Source organism: Anomaloglossus baeobatrachus, chromosome 1, assembly GCF_048569485.1.
Source record: "Anomaloglossus baeobatrachus isolate aAnoBae1 chromosome 1, aAnoBae1.hap1, whole genome shotgun sequence".
In the NCBI taxonomy this organism is placed as follows: domain Eukaryota; kingdom Metazoa; phylum Chordata; class Amphibia; order Anura; family Aromobatidae; genus Anomaloglossus; species Anomaloglossus baeobatrachus.
The window spans coordinates 227,601,794-227,620,262 of NC_134353.1; the positions used below are offsets into that span (position 1 = coordinate 227,601,794).

Here is an 18,469-nt window from a genome sequence, read left to right on the forward strand (position 1 = left end):
TGTTTGGAATTATTGTCCTGATAGAAGACCCATGACCTAGGACATAAACCCAGCTTTCTGACACTGGACACTACATGGCGACCCAAAATCCTTTGGTTATCTTCAGATTTCATGATGCCTTGTACACAGTCAAGGCATCCAGTACCAGAGGCAGCAAAATAACCCCAAAAGATGTTTGAACCTCCACCATATTTGACTGTAGGTACTGTGTTCTTTTCTTTGTAGGCTTCCTTATGTATTCACAAAGATGACGTTAGAGATAGCTCTGACTGTGATGCCATTTTAGTGAAGAGTTTTCTGCAATACTTTGTGCAGGTGCTAGAATTAACATCTATGACAGGGGAGGAAGGTCAAGCAGGCAGACGGGGTAGCAAAAGATAGCAAGACCCGACTCACATATTCCCACCCCTGTTGTACCTGTCAATCAAATAGCAGTGCATTGCTGGAACTTTACTTTCACATATATCTGAAATAAAACATCCAATCTCTGAACAAAAGGTATGCTTACATTCAGAATCCTACTCCCAGTATAGCACTGGTTCTACTTTATATATGAAAATCCTGCTGCTTGGTTCCCTTTAAGCATAAAACAATGGTTGGATATAGCATGTTTCCTGCCAGTTTCCAAATGTCATGTTGGATAATTATTTGTTGAAGTAGTAGGAGTAAAGATCATACATCTTCCCATGGATATTAGATATTTACTTTACACTGTCTCATTACATAATTTGTATAATTTAGGTTTTAGTTTTCTATGAAACCATTATTAAACTTTCCCCCAAAATTATTAATTACAACAGTCAATTAATTCTCTTCTGTTTACGCTATTTTGGTCCTAAAAGGTAGAAGTTCAGGAAGTTGAGTACCCAGCTGTCATTGTGGAGCCGGTTCCCAGTGCCAGACTAGAAGAAGGGTACGCCGCTCAGGTCCTGGTGTACGATGACGAGACCTTCATGATGCAAGATGTAGCAGAAGAACACGAGGTAGAGACTGAAACAGTGGAAATAGGTTGGTGTCCCCTACTTTGCAGAACTGTTATATTTATTCATGCCACATAGTACTAGGAAATGTAATTGTAGCAACGAGTTTACATGCACTGTATAATTTGCATTTTATTAAAGTTTAGACCATAGAAAATAAGGAAAATATTAACTTTTTTTTTCCCATAGAGGGTCTATATTAATTAGGAAACACTGTAGATTTTCGGGTTGAGCTACAATAGAGAGGATAAAAGGCTCTATTAATAATCTTAAATTGGTCTGGTTAATTAATAATTCTGAAAGGGGGGGGAGTGTCTTTTTAAATTGCTTCTTTGTTACCCTTTCCTTCGTTTTCTGGCCTTTTTAACCCCTTCATGACTGGACGATTTTGCGCTTTCCGTTTTTTTTCTCGCTATTTTTTCGAGAGGCGTAATTTTTCAGTCAATCTGGTCATGTGAGGGTTCGTTTTTTTGCGGAATGAGCTGTACTTTTAAATGTTCAAAAAAACGTATTCCAGCTCACCGCTATAGTGCACAGGTTGAAGGAGTAGAGCACCTGATCCAGCACGGAAATCCCAGGCACAGGGATCCAAGACAGAAACAGCAAAATCCAGCGGATCACGGGCAGGTTAAATTAAAAAGTCCTCTTTATTTTCACATCATTAAAAATGGACAGACCGCATCCACAGTGATAAATTCAACCAACGCGTTTCGACATAACGAAGTGTCGTAAGTTCTTATTCCTGGAGCCATGGAATCCATGAATAAGAACTTACGTTGGATGAATTTATCTCTGTGGATGCGGTCTGTCCATTTTTAATGATGTGAAAATAAAGAGGACTTTTTAATTAACCTGCCTGTGATCCGCTGCATTTTGCTGTTTCTGTACTTTAAAATGAAACCATGAGTTTTACCATATAGTGTACTGGAAAACAGCAAAAAAATTCAAAATGCGGAAAAATTGCAAAAAAAGTGCGATAGCACTATTGTTTTTGAGATTTTATTCACTGTGTTCACTATATGGTAAAACTGATGTCAGTATGATGCCTCAAGTCAGTGCGAGTTCATAGACACCAAACATGGATAGGTTTACTTTTATCTAACGGGTTAAAAAAACAGAAGTTTTTCCGGAAAAAAAAAAAGTGGCGTACATTTTACGCCATATTCCGTGACTCGTAGCGTTATCAATTTTCGGGGTTTATGGCTCAGTGACTGCTTATTTTTTGCGTCTCAAGCTGCCGTTTTTAACGGTACCACTTTGGCGCAGATGTTACGTTTTGATCGCCTGTTATTGCATTTAGCGTACTCCTCTACGTTCGGGTGTCCGTCTGCAGAAACGTATATGTGCAAAAAATGGCACAAAACAGAGCACACGCTAACGCAGTGCGCTCCATAACAGTGAATGGCCCTGTTGGGCGCATGCGTCCGGAACATGCTTTGCAGAGTGGGGGAGGGGCGGTCCGGACGGATGCCCCGACGGGACCTGTGGACGTAGAGAAAAATGCAGTGTGAAAGGGGCCTAATAGTATGGGCATCACTTAATAGGCTGCGGCCTTGTGACTGTGTTATCTGCAAGTGTGAACAGTGCTCTATGCAAGCCATCAGTGAGCAGTTTTATCATCCAGCAATCGCCCCCTCCATTCCATGGAGGTGTGTGTGTGATTTGCTCCTCCTGCACCTGTGATGCCTCCACTTAGTGGGCGTTTAGCTGTATCCTGGTAGAGTATTAGTTTTTGGCCTGGGTGATGTACACACTGCTGCCCATCTTTGCTGCAAGTAATACTTAATTTTTGGAGGATATTTATTTCTCTTTTTGTTGCTATTTTTATTTTTTTAACCCTTTAATTTTCAATGAGGCGAAAGGGGGGGGATTTGAACTTTTAGTTTTTTTTTTTTTATTTTCATTTTTTAACTTTTTTCTAAACTTTATTTTTTTTTTTATTTTACTAGTCCCCCTAGTGGACTATATGGATCAGCAATCTGATCGCTCTGCCATATCTGCTGATCACAGCTATAAAGCTGTGAACAACAGATATGCTCATTTCTTGTCTCACCCAGCTCTTGGCCGGGTGAAACAGTAAGTGAGTGATGTGAGCTACAGGAGTCCTCACATGACCCTGTGCTACCATGAGAACCACCGGAAGTCACGTGATCACATCACATGACTTTCGGTATCGGCGGCATGTAAACATTTACCGCGCTCACGATTATAATGGCGCTGTCACTATTGACAGTGCCATTTAAGGGGTTAAACGGCACGGGCAGGTAACTATTCCACTCATGCCTAGCAGGCACACATCTCAGCTATATAAATCAGCTGAGATGTGTGCCGATCTCCCTCTACTGCTGGTGGTATGGGCCGCACAGAGGAAAAAAAAAAATTTGGGGGGCCGCATTCTTTGCAGGACAAAGTGACATAGTGACATTTTTATTGGTACCATCTAAATAAATTTATATGTATATATATATATATATATATATATATATATTTAAACAAAGAATGTGCACGTTATAAACAAGTGAAGATGTTCCAAATCAGTGATCCAAAAGGTGTTAAAAAAGAAAAAATATATATATATAATTTTTTTTTTTAACACACCTTTTGGATCACTGATTTTGAACATTTTCACTTGTTTATAACGTGCACATTCTTTGTTTAAATATATATATATATATATATATATATATATATATATATATATATATCTCATATATAAAAAAAATTATTTTTTTTTTTTTTTTTTTTTTTACATTTTATTCCTTTATTGTAACTAATAGTCTTACAATTAGCACTATATAGAGATTTTGACCAACATCTTTTAGTAATGTTCCCCATCTTGTTGTAACGTGCCCATCCTTGTCCCCATCCTAAAGTAATATTCCCCATCCTTGTCCCCATCTTGTAGTAATGTGCCTCATCCTTGTCCCCATGTTATAGTAATGTGCCCATCCTTGTCCCCATCCTAAAGTAACGTTCCCCATCCTTGTCCCCATCTTATCGTAATGTGCCCATCCTGTACTAATGTGTTCATCCTTGCCCCATCCTATAGTAATGTCCCCAATCTATAGTAACGTGTTCATCCTTGTCCCTGATCTTATAGTAATGTTCCCCATCCTTGTCCCCTTGTAGCAATGTCCCCATCCTATAGTATGCCCATCCCATAGTAATGTGCCAACCTTGTCCCCATCCTATAGTAATGTCCCCAGCCTTATCCCTATCCTATAGTAATGTTTCCCATCCTTGTCCCCTTGTAGTAATGTCCCTATCCTGTAGTACTGTCCCCACCCTAGTCCCCATCCTATAGTAATGTGCTCACCTTGTCCCCATCCTATAGTAATGTGCCCACCCTAGTCCCCATCCTATAGTAATGCCCCCAGCCTTGTCCCCATTCTATAATAATAATGTCCCCATCCAATAGTATTGTGCCCATCCTTGTAATGTTCCAATCCTATATTAATGTCCCCAGCCTTATCTAAATCCCATAGTAATGTAGTAATGTGCGCACTTTGTCCCCATCCTGTAGTAATGGGGGGGGGGGGCAGTGGCTATAACTTACCGATCGCTCTCCTCACCTTCCACAGGTGCCGGAGTGAAGCTGAGGGGAGCGGTCTCCGGCCCCAGATCCACAGAGATCGGAGAGATCGGTCACAAGGTCGGTCTCCAATCAGAGTTGGGGGCGGGTGAAACCGAGGTCACCCAGCTCCAGCCAATGATCAGGGCTATAGCTGCACTGACCATGGCTGGATTTCAGTGTTTTGGCCATTTTCAATGGCTTAAACATTACAGTGGCTGTGATTGGCTGAGCGACGTTCGTCAGCCAATCACAGCCTCCTTAGGTCCGGGGAGGAGACACCACCCCTCCTGAGGTCAGGCAGAGGTCCCCTCCTCCCCGAATCTAAGGTATTTGCAGCGATTGCAGCCACTGGGGCTCCGGGGCCACGATTTTGCCATGATGTACTGGGTATGTCACGGGTCTTTAAGTACCAGGGAGCCATCACGTATCCAGTAAGTCATAGGTCGCTAAGGGGTTAATGTGCCGTCCTTCACACACACACACACACACACACACACACACACACACACACACACACACACACACACACACAGCAAAACGCCATTCTTCTCACCTGTCCTGCGTTCTCTCGGCTGCCTCATCTCTGCTTTGTGCGGCCCACAGGCCCGTGCCCCCGGTCACTATCGCGGCAGGTGTAGGGGCCGCAGCCACTGTTAGTGATTTATGTTAGATGATTGTGTTGCTGGCGCGAGAGCGCAGACAGTGGCTGTGGCCCCTGCACCTGCCGTGATAGTGAACAGGGGCACAGGCCTGGGAGCCGCACAAAGCAGCCTGAGGGGCCGCGTGTTTGAGACCCTCGATCTAGGGTATTAGAGCAGTTTAAAGGGGTTGTCATCCACTTTCAGGAAAATGGACCCTGATCAGTTATAATTCTATTATCAGGGTGCTCTTTTTTTCACAAGTAAGGAAAAATCCTTTTGCCTCTATTACTGGATGTAGCAGCCAGGAGGTTTTATATGACTAGTGTTACGTTCTCACTACCAGCTGGCATCACATGGTTTCAACTTTTTGGAATTTGGGATATAAAAGAACAGGTCCTGTTTAAGAAAAGGGGATAAGAACATAATACTGGAAGTTGAAATAGCGAGTGTTGCTTTAAAAATATATTCTGTTAAAATGTTATTGCAAATAGCAATTGGTCACACTAGAAATAATAATGTAGAAAAGTGATTGATCGCAGGTAAGTGAAACTGACTGGTGTCACATTTAATGCCAGTCACACAATGGGAGCCTTTTATCTTTATCTTATTTGATGTACACTGGTGGTTTTTTTTTTTGTTTGTTTGTTTTTTAACATATGGAATATTGACTGTAATCTGATGCTTATCGGTCGCTCCACTAAGGGGGGTAATTGCTGTGATTTACCCGGGGGTTTTGCAAAGGTAAAATCTACAGTAGAATGTGAATTTGATGGTAACAAGTCTCGACCGCATGCTCCCACACAGATATTCACCCGCATACAAAACATGTATGTCCTATGTAAGCCCGCAAGGGTAGGGCTCTTCCCTCTGTACTAGTCTGTCTACTGTAACTTGTGTATGTATTCTGTATGTAACCCCTTCTCATGTACAGCACCAATGAATTAATGGTGCTCTATAAATAAATAATAATAATAAATAATAATAATCTAGCTTGCAGAGCCGCATTTTCAGGGTTCCATAGAATTAAAATCTCATCTGACCACCATTGATCTCAAGATTGATGCTTTGAAGCCACAAAAATAGGGCTCTGCTACCCCATCTTGAATCCAATGGAGGTGCAAATGCTCTGCCTCCACTCTATTCATTGTCTGTGGGACCGCCAGGTATAGCAGGGCTTTACACACAGCAGTCCCATAGACAATGAATGGATTTCAGGCAGAGCATGTGCACCTCTGATTCATTTTGGACAGGGCTGTAGAGCTCCATTCTCTCTGCACCATAGTCCTGGTTTTGAGAAAGCTAGCGTTCCTAACACGGACCCCAATTTATTAGCAGATTATCCCCTATTTTACAGATAAGAGATTATTTTTTTTTTAACAACCCTTGAATGTACAGTATGCCAATTTCTGTTGCAGACCTCACCTTTTCCAATGTATTAGGGGTGACATTTGCTGTGAATCTTTTGGAAAATCCACCATGTGTGACTTGCGATTTCAGATGATTGCTACAATACATTTACATTTAGACTGTGTTGCACATTTTTGCTTTAATAATACATATTCCTTTAGCAGTTACCCTGGGAAAGTCACCAATTTGCACTATTCAGGCCCACATATACTGTACAGTATGTATGTCTTTGTGTTTAATAGGCGGTAAAGTATATAGCATTGTATGCTCAGCACACTGCATCCTGCACAGGACTCTGAAGAGGCGTATATCTGCTACTCAGGGGATGTACACTAGTTTCTTATAGCTCTTCTTGATTGTTCTGATTGATAATTGATCAGTTTTGTGGCTATTAATTTTAGCCTTTATTTTTTGGATCTTGGAGCTGTGGAACTACTACTAGTTTACCATACAGCTATGATCTCCAGTTGCTGTATTTTTTGCAGTCACTTACAATGGTCATCCCAGAACTCTTTAATATTCTAACTTCAGTAAGTGCGGTACTCCATAAAATACATAGTGACCTTCTTGTATCTTGTGATGTTACGTAGATTACATGTGAGCCATGGCAAGTTTGCTTTATCAAAAACAGACCAAAACCCAACAATTGCAGATACAATATGGAAATTTAAAGACAACCACTTTTTAATAGCTAAACTGTAGATCAGAAATAATAATAAAAAATCATATACTTACCTATTGGACCGCACCATTCCACGAAATAGTTTTTGTTATTCTGTCAGCGGGGACGTCCGCTCTGATGGAATATTGAAAACCTGTAAGCGATCAGCGGCTGCTGATTGAGTGAAGTGGTCATTAATGATGGGCGACCACTACCATGCTTGGGTGCCCGGTACTTGTAACGAGCAGTTTAAGGCTCGCACGTGCTCAACTCGTATACTCAGTATAATGGAAGTCAGTGAGGCATTTTTCCTGAAGATTATTCATAAAAATGCCTGAATTGACTTCCATTATACTCGATAAATGAGTAGAGCCCTTTCGAGCATCAAACTGCTCAATACAAGTACCAGGCAGCCAAGCATGGTAGTGCTCGCTCGCTCATCACTAGTGGTCATGTGACACAATAAAAGTATAAAACCACAGCAGAGATGATAGACGGTAGATATCATTTTATTGGGTGATCAGCATGACTTAAGAATCCAGAGGATCATTTACATCCAATGTTTCATTCCAACCCTGGATCTTTGTTACGACAGGAGTGACGTAGCGTTGGTGCATATAGTTGTCTCCATATAGCTACATTCTCTGACACTACTTGAATCATACTTTGACAAGGGTCTACGGTTGAAAAGAAACGTTGGCTGTAAACAGCACTGTGGAGTCTTATCTCTTGTTGATCTCCAGTAAAAGTGTAGTTGCCTTATATCACTTCTGAGTGCTGTTATTTTCTATTTATGTTACTGGGGATTCCTCCGGATCCTTCCACTGAGCACCTACCTGAAATCTTAAAGCATAGCCATTGTTTTAATTTTTATTTCATAAACCAATAATGCACATGAACAGAAGTAACTTTGTAGTAGATCTTATCAGAGAAACCTACTTCTTTATCTGACAAAACTGATGAGTAAATATTAAAATTCTCAATTCTGAGGTAAAATCTGTATCACCAGGATTTTCCTATATAACCTAAAGCCAGTGCTGTACTGGCAATACCTTTAGTCAGCTAGGATGTATAGGTTTTAAAACACAAGCAAGTAAAGTTTGTTAAATCAGCAGCTTTTTGAATAACAGGAGCTGCCGATCAGCTGATAGCTGGGGTGGGTATTGATAGTTATTCCCGTATCCCCTGCCTGTCCATCCTCTCTGTCCTAATTCTATTGTAGAATCGTTTTACTAACTGACTAGAAGGGCCTGTGCTAATGTCATACCCTTGTGACCAGAAGCGGTGGGGCCTCAACCAACAGAAAATTAATGTTGCTTCCTGGTATCAGCTATGTTGGCTGAGGCCCCGCGCCCTTCCGGTCACATGGGTATGACATCAGCACAGGTCCTTCTAGTCAGATAGTAAAATGAATCTATATTAGAATTAGCATAAATAACAGGGAGGATGGATAGGCAGGGGGAGGGAATCACTATAAATACCCACCCCAGCTATCAGCTGATCGGCAGCTGCGGTCATTCAAAAAACTGCTCATTTTACAAATTGTACTTGCCTGTGTTTCAAAATTTATACATCCAATCTGACAACTAATGGTAAGTATAGAATCAGTATGATAGCGCCAGTATAGCACTGGTTTTAGGTTATATAGGAAAATCCTGGCGATTGGTGCGCTTTAAGACTTTCCCATTACTGAGCTAGGAGATGGCAGCTGATACTGATGAGATTCTATGTAGATAGAAGAGGGAGGAGCTCTATCTCTAGCTCCTCCTCCTCCCATTGTCATCATAGAATTTCATCAGAAACCGCTGCCATCTCCCATCTCTGTAATGGGAAAGTCTTCATTGAATACAGACTACCACAAATTTGAGAATTTGATAATGACTGATCAATTCTGGCAGAGAAAGAAGCAAATTTGACTGTTAAGATATTACAAAGTTTCTTATTTTCATATGCTCTATTGATTTCTGAAATAAAAATTAAAACGACGGTTATGCTTGTGTGCCAACTATATCTTCTTCTGTGTGACCTAATCCTATCACATTACCGCCAGGCACTACTGGCTACTGCTATTTTTTAATTTTATTTTATTATAGAGGTTGTGAAGCTTTTTTTCATGTATTAGAATATCTTCAATTAAATGGTTATTCCCATAGTCTGAGAGGAGTGCACCGTTCCAGTTTCCTTGCTTGGGGAGGTGCACTCCTGCTAGATCGACAGTTCGGATCAGACCACAGGCATCGGTGCACTACTGGCCCATGCTGTGCATTCTTGGATGATGCTCTATGCGGTGACATCGGAGAACAGTAGCACTGAAGCTGGCTGGGATCATGAGCTATCCGTGCACCCCAGAGATCCCAGCCAGCTTCAGAGCAGTGCCTACAGACTAGATTGGAAAGAGCTTACAAGCGCCGCATATGTTTCGCTCCCACTGATAGACTGCAGCGGTGGAAAATCCCCTAGGCAGCAGTGAACAAAGAAATAACGCCATTCCTGAGAACTGAAGGGATTGTGAACGACAAATACATTAAAGTTTCCTGTTTTTACAAACACTCTGAAAGGGTTTTTCCCATGTTCTTATGTCGGAAAAATTGCCCCGAGGGAGTTCTTTTATTCAGGATCCTCTTTTGACCATAATGGAGAGTGTAATGAGCGTCTCTAGCTCTGAGGGACCTGTCCGCTATTACATAGACAATCCATTGTTGCAAATGGACACCGTGTAAAGAGTACTTAGTTTCTACTTGGATTTCCACAGCGATACCAGATGATCACTGGGGGCTCCCAGCAGAAGGGACGCCGTGCGATCAGCCCGATGACACTGAACCCTTCTAATATCAGCCAATTCAGACATCCGTGTGTCACGTACAGCTCTCGGATGGCATCAGTGTGCTGACGTATTTAACATGGCAAAGTACAGGAGAAACTTTGTCACTTATTTATCCGTACGTGGAAAACTGATGAAAAGCTGATCACTCTTGGGTCCAAAACGCTGATGACTCTCATACCTTGTTTTTGCTTATATGAAACACTGACATCTGAATGAGGCCTGACTGTCCGGCATGTGTTTTCTGTTTCACTATTTTAAGAAAAGAAATCTTTATAAATAAGTTTGTGCCCCTAAAGTATGAGCACAGTAACAGTTTTTCACTTTCAACTGGACATTGATGGGTTTTTTTTTTCTTTTAAGTCATGGACAGCTGTAGTTTTATTCTGATAGCTTTTTTTGGATATTTACAAGATTATAATCACATTTTATACAATTGTGTAGGGAAGAAGTGTCCAAAAGTGTTTTAATTTGAACGTTTGGTGTTATTTTTTATGTTTTTCAACAAATTATTATTTAGTTTTAATTAGTACCTCTTGGGAAATTGAATCTGCAATATATAGTCATTTTACTAGCCTTTGAATCCCTTCATAGGAGAATAAAGATGGCAGATACTGAAAGCCTTGGCTGCCAAAACAATGTGAAATCTAGTTATCTACCGCCCGATCTGACCACTTAAATGCAACAGTTGCTTTTGACTGCGGCGTCTAAGACTGTGCCCACGATGAGTTTTTAATGCTGTGTATTTTTGCTGTGTCAAAACCACAGCATCTTACAGTTCCAGCAAAGTGGATGGGATTTCCTCCTACTCATTGTAAATTGACCTGACGTACATGTTTCAAATACACAACATGGCAATTTGTCTTGAGCATACGGTGAGTTTTATGCACAGATTTTCCCCATAGACTTGCATTAGACACAGGTAAACCGCTCAAGTTTTTAGTGTGTTTCCACTGCGGAAATGCATCCAACATGCATGTAATTCATAAATATGTAATATTATTATATACAAAGGAATCTGATTAAAACATACCAACAAGGCAAAAACGCCTGTAAAAAAAAATAAATAAATAAATAAAAATATGCAACTCACCTCATATGCATAATAGGTGTAGAAATGGTGCAGAACTCCTTCAACATCAAAAGCTCATCATGGGAACATTGCCTAAGGCTGCTGACACTGCGCTGCCCCCCGTTCAGTGGTCCTGTTGAAGCTTACGTCTGCATCCCACATAAAATGGGATTCGGACGTATGCGCTGACAGGCCAGTTGACTATAATGATGCAGACAGTCATTGTGCTCTGACGTGCACCATTTTCCGGCGTATATGCCTACTGGAAGCAAACAGCCAGATGCAGTCTACTACGTTTGAATGTCTGCCTCAACTAAGTATATATGCCTGAAAAGGTTGTATGTCATAGGCAGTATCAGTATAGTAGTAATATATACAAGGCACTCCTGAATTCAGTAAAATGATGATTTTTTATTATTTCATACACCGTATAGTCAAGTCAGACGTTGCGGCCCAAACATGGCCTTCATCAGTAACTGAAATAGATTAACAAAATATCCAAAATTACATCAAAAGAATAAAAAAATTATAAAAATAAAATAGGAACATCAAGTACAGTAGATTTATACAAAACAGATTAAACATCTGTGTTAATAGTACCAGATGATATAGATAGAATAGACCAATACAATGAATGATATATCATAAGTGATTACAGTGCTGTATAGCAAAATGCTGGCTCCCAAAGGAAGACCAGAGGGGTGTAGAGAGAAGTAAAAACTAGAAAAAACGTGAAAAATAACCATGAAAAATTACTGTGAAAAATACTTGAATAATAGTGATGATAGTGAGGTAATAGAATGGGACAAAAAGAAAGTGCCTGTCTTACCTAGCACCTGAGATGAAGGCAGTATTTGGAATGCTAAAAGGAATGTGGGAAAATGTCAGGTATTGAGCTCCTTTACATGAAAGGAATGGAGAGAGCACAGACCTCCCGGCTTACCTAGCAGATATGTGACTGTGATCTGCAGCCTGTTATTTCTGCCATGGGCAGTTGTAGTAATGCTAAATAAAGGAAGGATATATAACATTAGGTGGCTTCCCAAAAGGAGGACTAGAGGCAACAATCTACAAGCTTACCTATTTAGGCTATGTGCGCACGTTGCGTAAATACATGCAGTTACGCTGCGTAAATACATGCAGTTACGCTGCGCTTTGTAGCGCAGCGTAACTGCATGCGTCCTGCGTCCCCTGCATAATCTATCTATCTCTGTCTATGGCAGGAGCTGCAGGCAGAGCGCAAGGAATCGGCTTTTTTTTTTTTTCACTACGGACATTTCTGCAGCGATTTAAAGCGCACATGTGCTCTTCAGATCGCTGCAGAAATTTCTGCAGTGACTGTACGCAACGTGCGCACATAGCCTAAGAGTCTCTGTGGTTTGCAGCCTGTCATTAGCAGTATCCACTGCTGTGTGGAGGGATTGACTCTAGGAAACTGTCAGTCTTAAAAGCCGTCATGATCCAATCACATGGGGGGAGGGGCGGGTCTAGCTATGTGGCATGTGAGGGAGGCCTGTGTCACTGGAACCAATGAGCTTAGACTGGGCGTTCCTTATGTAAAGCCAGAGCTCAGGATCAGGTCCTGGGCGGGCACATGGGCTGTGATTAGGAAGACAGATTTCAGCTCACTGCAAGTATAGAGCAGGAGCATGCTCAGTAGGCATGAAGCCAGACTAAGGCTATGTGCCCACGCTGCGAATTTTGCGCGGATTTTGCCGCGGATTTGCCGCGGATTTTCCGAAAATCTGCAGCAGCGGCACTTCCAAGCCATTTCAATGGCATTTTGGAAATGCTGTGTCCATGCTGCGGATTTTTCCGCGGCGGATTTGCCGCGGATTTTGATCCGGAAAAATCTGCAGCATGTCAATTATTGTTGCGGATTTTGGTGCGGATTTTGGGCATAGAATGGGGAAAAAAATCCGCATCAAAATCCGCGGCAAATTCGCGGTAATCCGCGGCAAATCCGCGGCAAAAATAAGGTGCGGATTTGCCGCGAAAGTCGCGGATTTTCATGCAGAAAAATCCACAGGTACATTCTGCCGTGGACACATAGCCTTAGGTTTTGAAAGGAAAGTGAAAGCCTGTCTGGAAGATGTCCCTTCAGAGTGGTGCAGGTGCCTAATAAGCCATACAACTGAAGGCACAGGGGAGAATCCAGGGGATGAGAGGAGATAGAGGATTCAAATCTGAATCTAAAAAGAGAAGATTTTTTTGTATTAATAATAGGTTGAAACAAACCATAATACATTACTGTAGATATGAATAAGATATCACAAAAAGATTTTAATTGGAGAACAGTAAACACATCAGGCATGGAATCTTACAAAAATGATTGTAGATCATAATCCCTGTTTAATCCTTTTGGGTGTAACATATTTAATTCATGGATCCAAAATGCCTCTCGTTTCAGCATTATCTGTTTAATGTTGCCTCCTCTACGTGGGGTAGAAATTTGCTCCACTACCTGAAATTTAAGTTGGGAGATTCTGTGGCCAAAGGTGTTAAAATGATGGGGAATTGGCAAAATGTTGTCCTCACAGCGTATGGTGGACTTGTGTTTAGAAATACTGTCTTTGATACGCTGTGAGGTTTCTCCCACGTAGAGAAGACCGCATGGACATCTAATAACATAGATCACATTCATTGAATCACATGTGAAATAATTTTTTATTTCATATCTTTTACCTGTATATGGATGGATCAATGTGTCCCCTTTCTGTATATTATTACACTGGGGGCAGTGTAAACAGGGGAATGTTCCCATTTTTGGAGTTCCCAGAAATCTTTGAGTGGACAGGGGTTTGTTTGGACCTATATCCGCGCGGACTAGACGATCTTTTAAATTATTTGCCCGGCAAAAACAGGGGAGAAATTTTATTTTTGAATTCTTGAATATTAGGGTAGCCATTGTGTAAAATATGCCAGTGCCTCCGAATCGCACTATGCATTCTATACATGAGTGGGTGGTAGGTATGGATGAATGGGATCCGCCCCTTATTATCATCTTTGGGGGAAGGTGTATGTTGGATACTACTATCAAGGATTGAAGGGGGATATCCCCGTTTTACAAATTTGTCCCTCATTTCAAGAAGTCTTGTTCCACATGTATTGGAATCAGATGCAATCCTTTTGACCCGTTGAAATTGTGAAATGGGGATGGACTTCTTTGTAGCATTCGGATGGTGGCTGGTATAGTGCAGTAGAGTATTGCGGTCTGTTGGTTTGGTGTATAGATCTGATGTAAGATTACCGATGTCGTCCTTCAGTATATAGGTGTCTAAGAAATTAATCTTATTATTATCAAAATGCATGGTAAATCGGAGTGAAGGCCAAGCATTGTTAATGTGTCCAGAGAATTCATGTAAGGACTCGATGGGCCCCGTCCATATGCAAAACACATCATCGATAAAGCGTCACCAAAGCAGACAATATGACTTAAAAAGTGGATGTTCATAGATTATTGTGTCTTCAAAATCAGCCATATAGCAATTTGCATACGGGGGGGCCACATGCGAGCCCATTGCGGTCCCTTGCGTCTGCAAATAATATGTATCTTCAAACAAAAAGAAATTTTCCCGTAGAACTAAATTTAATAGGTCCATGCATAGGTCAACAACAGGTGGTTGGATACTACTATCACTGAGTAGGAGTTTACGCATGGATTCCATGCCTTTGTCATGTGGGATGTTCGTATAAAGACTCTCAACCTCAAAAGTTACTAAAATGGCTGTGGAATTAGTTTTATTTAATTGTCTAATAGTCTCAAGGAAATCTGTTGTGTCCAAAATAAATGCTTTAGTTTTCTTAATGAAAGGGGTAAGTATTTTTTCTAAAAATTTAGCCAAAGGGGAAAGTAGGGAGTCGGTTGAGGCGACAATCTGTCTCCCCGGGGGATTGTGGAAACTTTTATGAATTTTGGGGAGTATGTATATTACAGGTGTGATGGGATACTTATTAGTTAGATAATCTACTGTTTTTTCATCGATAGTCCCATTGATCAAATGTACGTGCAGAATATCCTTAATCTTCTGTGCTAGAGTAGATGTAGGATCCCTAGGTAATATACGGTATACATTAGAGTCATTTAACTGCCTTCTGATTTCTGCAGTATCAGTATAGTCCATGGCCCTGTCCGCACATACGTCTGATTCCAGTTTTGCGGAAGGGGGGTGGTTTTCGGACATAAGCCCCGATGGTACTACTGACTGAACGGGATACAAAACACCGTGTGAAAGCACCCTAAGGGGTTTAACTGCTGTGGTGATTACAGCCGGATTTAGCTTTAGGCCTAAGACACATGGCATGAAAATCGGAGCGAGTGGAATGCGATAAAACATCGCATTCCACTCAGACCAATATTAGCCTGTGTGCCAGCACCCATGAGCAATTATTTTCTCAGCCATAATTGGACCGAGAAAACAATTGAAGAATGCTACGACTGTAATGAGATCCTTGTTTCTCTCGCAACCATTCAAGTCTATGGGGCGAGAGAAAAATCGCACTGCACTCGCAGTACACCGGTGTAATGCGAGTGCAGAGCGAGAATAGCAATAGCCGGCTACGGAGGAGAGCGGGAGATAAATCCCTCCCTCCCCTCTGCAACGCCAGCCCTCCCCTCCGCGGCTGAGGTCCAATCGCATGATCGGACTTCACTCGTAGTGACACTCGCATGACACTCGGCTCTGCTGTGCTGCTAGCGTGAGCCGGGTGTCATGCGAGGATCACAGTAGATCCCCGTGTGGCCCCGGCCTTAAGATGCGGTCTATACCTGGCAAGTATGGAGCAGACATAACTCACAGCATCTGGTGTACATATACAGCGGATGGTGAGAAGAGGTTTAAGTGTGAATGTTTACTTCTTTATTTCTTCTACTTCTCAGTTTACCCACTGTGTATGACCTAATCTAATGTATAATGTTCTTCTGTCAACTCTACTGTCTTGTCAATTAAGTAATTCATGTTATTATTTAAGTTGTGCTGCTGTGATACACTTTATTGATCCCGTGGGAAATTATGGTATCGTATCGTATCGTAAGTGCACATACAGGTATTTACCATGAGTCCTATGTCATACTTGGCATATAGATGTTACTGATTATTTGGGGTTAAGAAGGGCAAAATATATAAAATAAAGTACCCAAAAATCTGATCTGTCACTATGTCATGGTGCAAACTACACTACATTAAATCAATCTCTTCAACCTGATGAGGCTGATGTACTTTGTTAATTCATGTCAGAATGGCTGTGTAATCCTGGTGTTAAAATGAGCTTTTTATGAAGAGTGAAAGCTCACGAGTCGCAGTCTTCTCCCACCAGCCTGACTGACAGCAGCTACTTATACTGAGCAGTGTGAGTGTTCAGCAGCAACAGAAGGAGGGCCACTAAAAAGTTGTCAATTGGGCTGGGTGGGTGGGTGGGTAGAGATTTAATATAAACTTTCAGAAATCGTGTATAGCCATTTTGATATGGAATTTCACAAGTAGTACATCTGACTCATCTGATCTAGATTCAAGGCATTCGATAAAGTATCACATAACATCCACATTGAAAAAATTATCAAGTATGGAATCAACAAAAAATAAATTAGATGGATTCACAACTGGCTTAATGGTTGTGCACAATGAGTAATACTAAATTAGCTACATGTCAAACTGGAGGAAAGTCAAAGCGGTGTGCCGTAAGGCTCTCTCCTGGGGCCAGTGCTGTTTAATATCTTTATAGATGATCTGGACAACAGAATTATTGGGGAACTCATAAAATTCGCAGATGATACTAAGAAAGGAGGAGCAGCCAACACTAGAGAGAAAAGAGCGTATTCAAAAGGATCTAGACACACTATAACAATAGGCCAAGGAGAACAGAATGGTGTTTAACACGGACAAATGCAAAGTCCTACATCTGGGTTAAAGAAATGTAAAAAGCATATATAGTATGTGAGGAATAGAACTAGGTAATAGCATCGGGAAAAAGGACTTGGGCATAATAGTAGATCCTAGAGTAAATATGAGCCAACAGTGCGGAGCTGCAGATAAAAGACCAACAAAATTCTAGGTTGTATCAAGACAAGCATTGAATCTAGAGCAAGAGGTCACTATTCACCTATGCTCTGCCCTGGTAACGCCCCACCTGGAATACTGTGTACAGTTCTGGGCACCCCAATTCAAGAAAGACATTGATATATTGGAGCAACTCCAGAGAAGAGCAACCAAGATAGTAGAAGATCTGCAAACCATGTCAGGCCTCTTTCACACGTCCGTGCCTCCGGTACGTGTTTGGTCAGTTTCTGCACGTACCGGAGACACGTACACACGTAGACCTAGGTATTCCAATGGATTTGGATACACATATGTATTTACGCACGGAACATGTGTCCGTTCTGTACATACGTGTGTCCGTGTGTTTCTCACGGCAACATGTCCGTTTTCTCTCTGGCATCACGGGTGTCACACGGAACGCAAACGGGTCACACGTAACACAAACGGACCACACGGATGTGTTCCGTGTGACACGCACCAGAGAAAAGAAGTGTCTGCGAGAAAAAAAAACAAAACTTTACTCACCTTCTCCAACCCTCCTGTCTCTGCCATTGCTGTCACTTGCTGCCGACCCCGCTCATTATGCTAATTGAATATTCAGTTCACTGCGGCCGGAAGCTGCTGCAGCGGGGAGTCGGCAGGACTGGAGACCGAAGATCAGCACCATGGACAGCGATGCCAGGGACAGGTGAGCAGAGATTTTCCGTTCTCCGTGTGTTATCACTGATAACACACAGAGAACACACGTAGGCAATAAACACGGCTCACGGAGGGCAAAACGCACCTCTGACACGTCTGTGAAAAACGTGCGTGGTTTTTCACGAACTTGTGAAAGAGGCCTCTTATGAAGAACGGCTGAAAGAATTAGGGATGTTTAGTTTGCAAAAGAAAATGCAGAGAGGAGACTTAATAGTGGTCTACAAATATCTGAAAGGTAGTCACAGTGCAGAGGCAAGTACCCTATTCTCATTAGCACAAGGAAGTACAAGAAGCAATGGGATGAAACTAATAGAAAGGAGATTCAGATTAGACATTAGGAAAAACTGTCTGACAGTGAGGGCAGTCAGAGAGAGGAACAGGCTACCATAGGAAGTAGTGAGCTCTCCATCAATGGAAATCTTCAAGTGGGAGCTGGATATACATATAGCTGGGCCGGTTTAGGAAAACCTGCACCCGCAGGGGGTTGGACCCGATGGCTCTTGAGGTCCCTTCCAACTCTACCATTCTATGAGATCTTTTTAATAATGTATGTAGTTTGTATTGTGCATTTCGGTAACA

General features: G+C 41.7%; 1 protein-coding gene across 2 annotated transcripts in view; it reads left to right on the forward strand.

Annotated features, from left to right (window-relative positions):
- Positions 1-18,469, forward strand: part of ELF2 (E74 like ETS transcription factor 2) — a 170,509-nt gene that overhangs the window by 69,759 nt on the left and 82,281 nt on the right. For both annotated transcript variants that reach the window (XM_075348542.1, XM_075348550.1), the window contains one exon: positions 843-1,008. In XM_075348542.1, the coding sequence (XP_075204657.1) occupies positions 843-1,008 (166 nt within the window). The remainder of the gene's footprint in view (positions 1-842; positions 1,009-18,469) is intronic.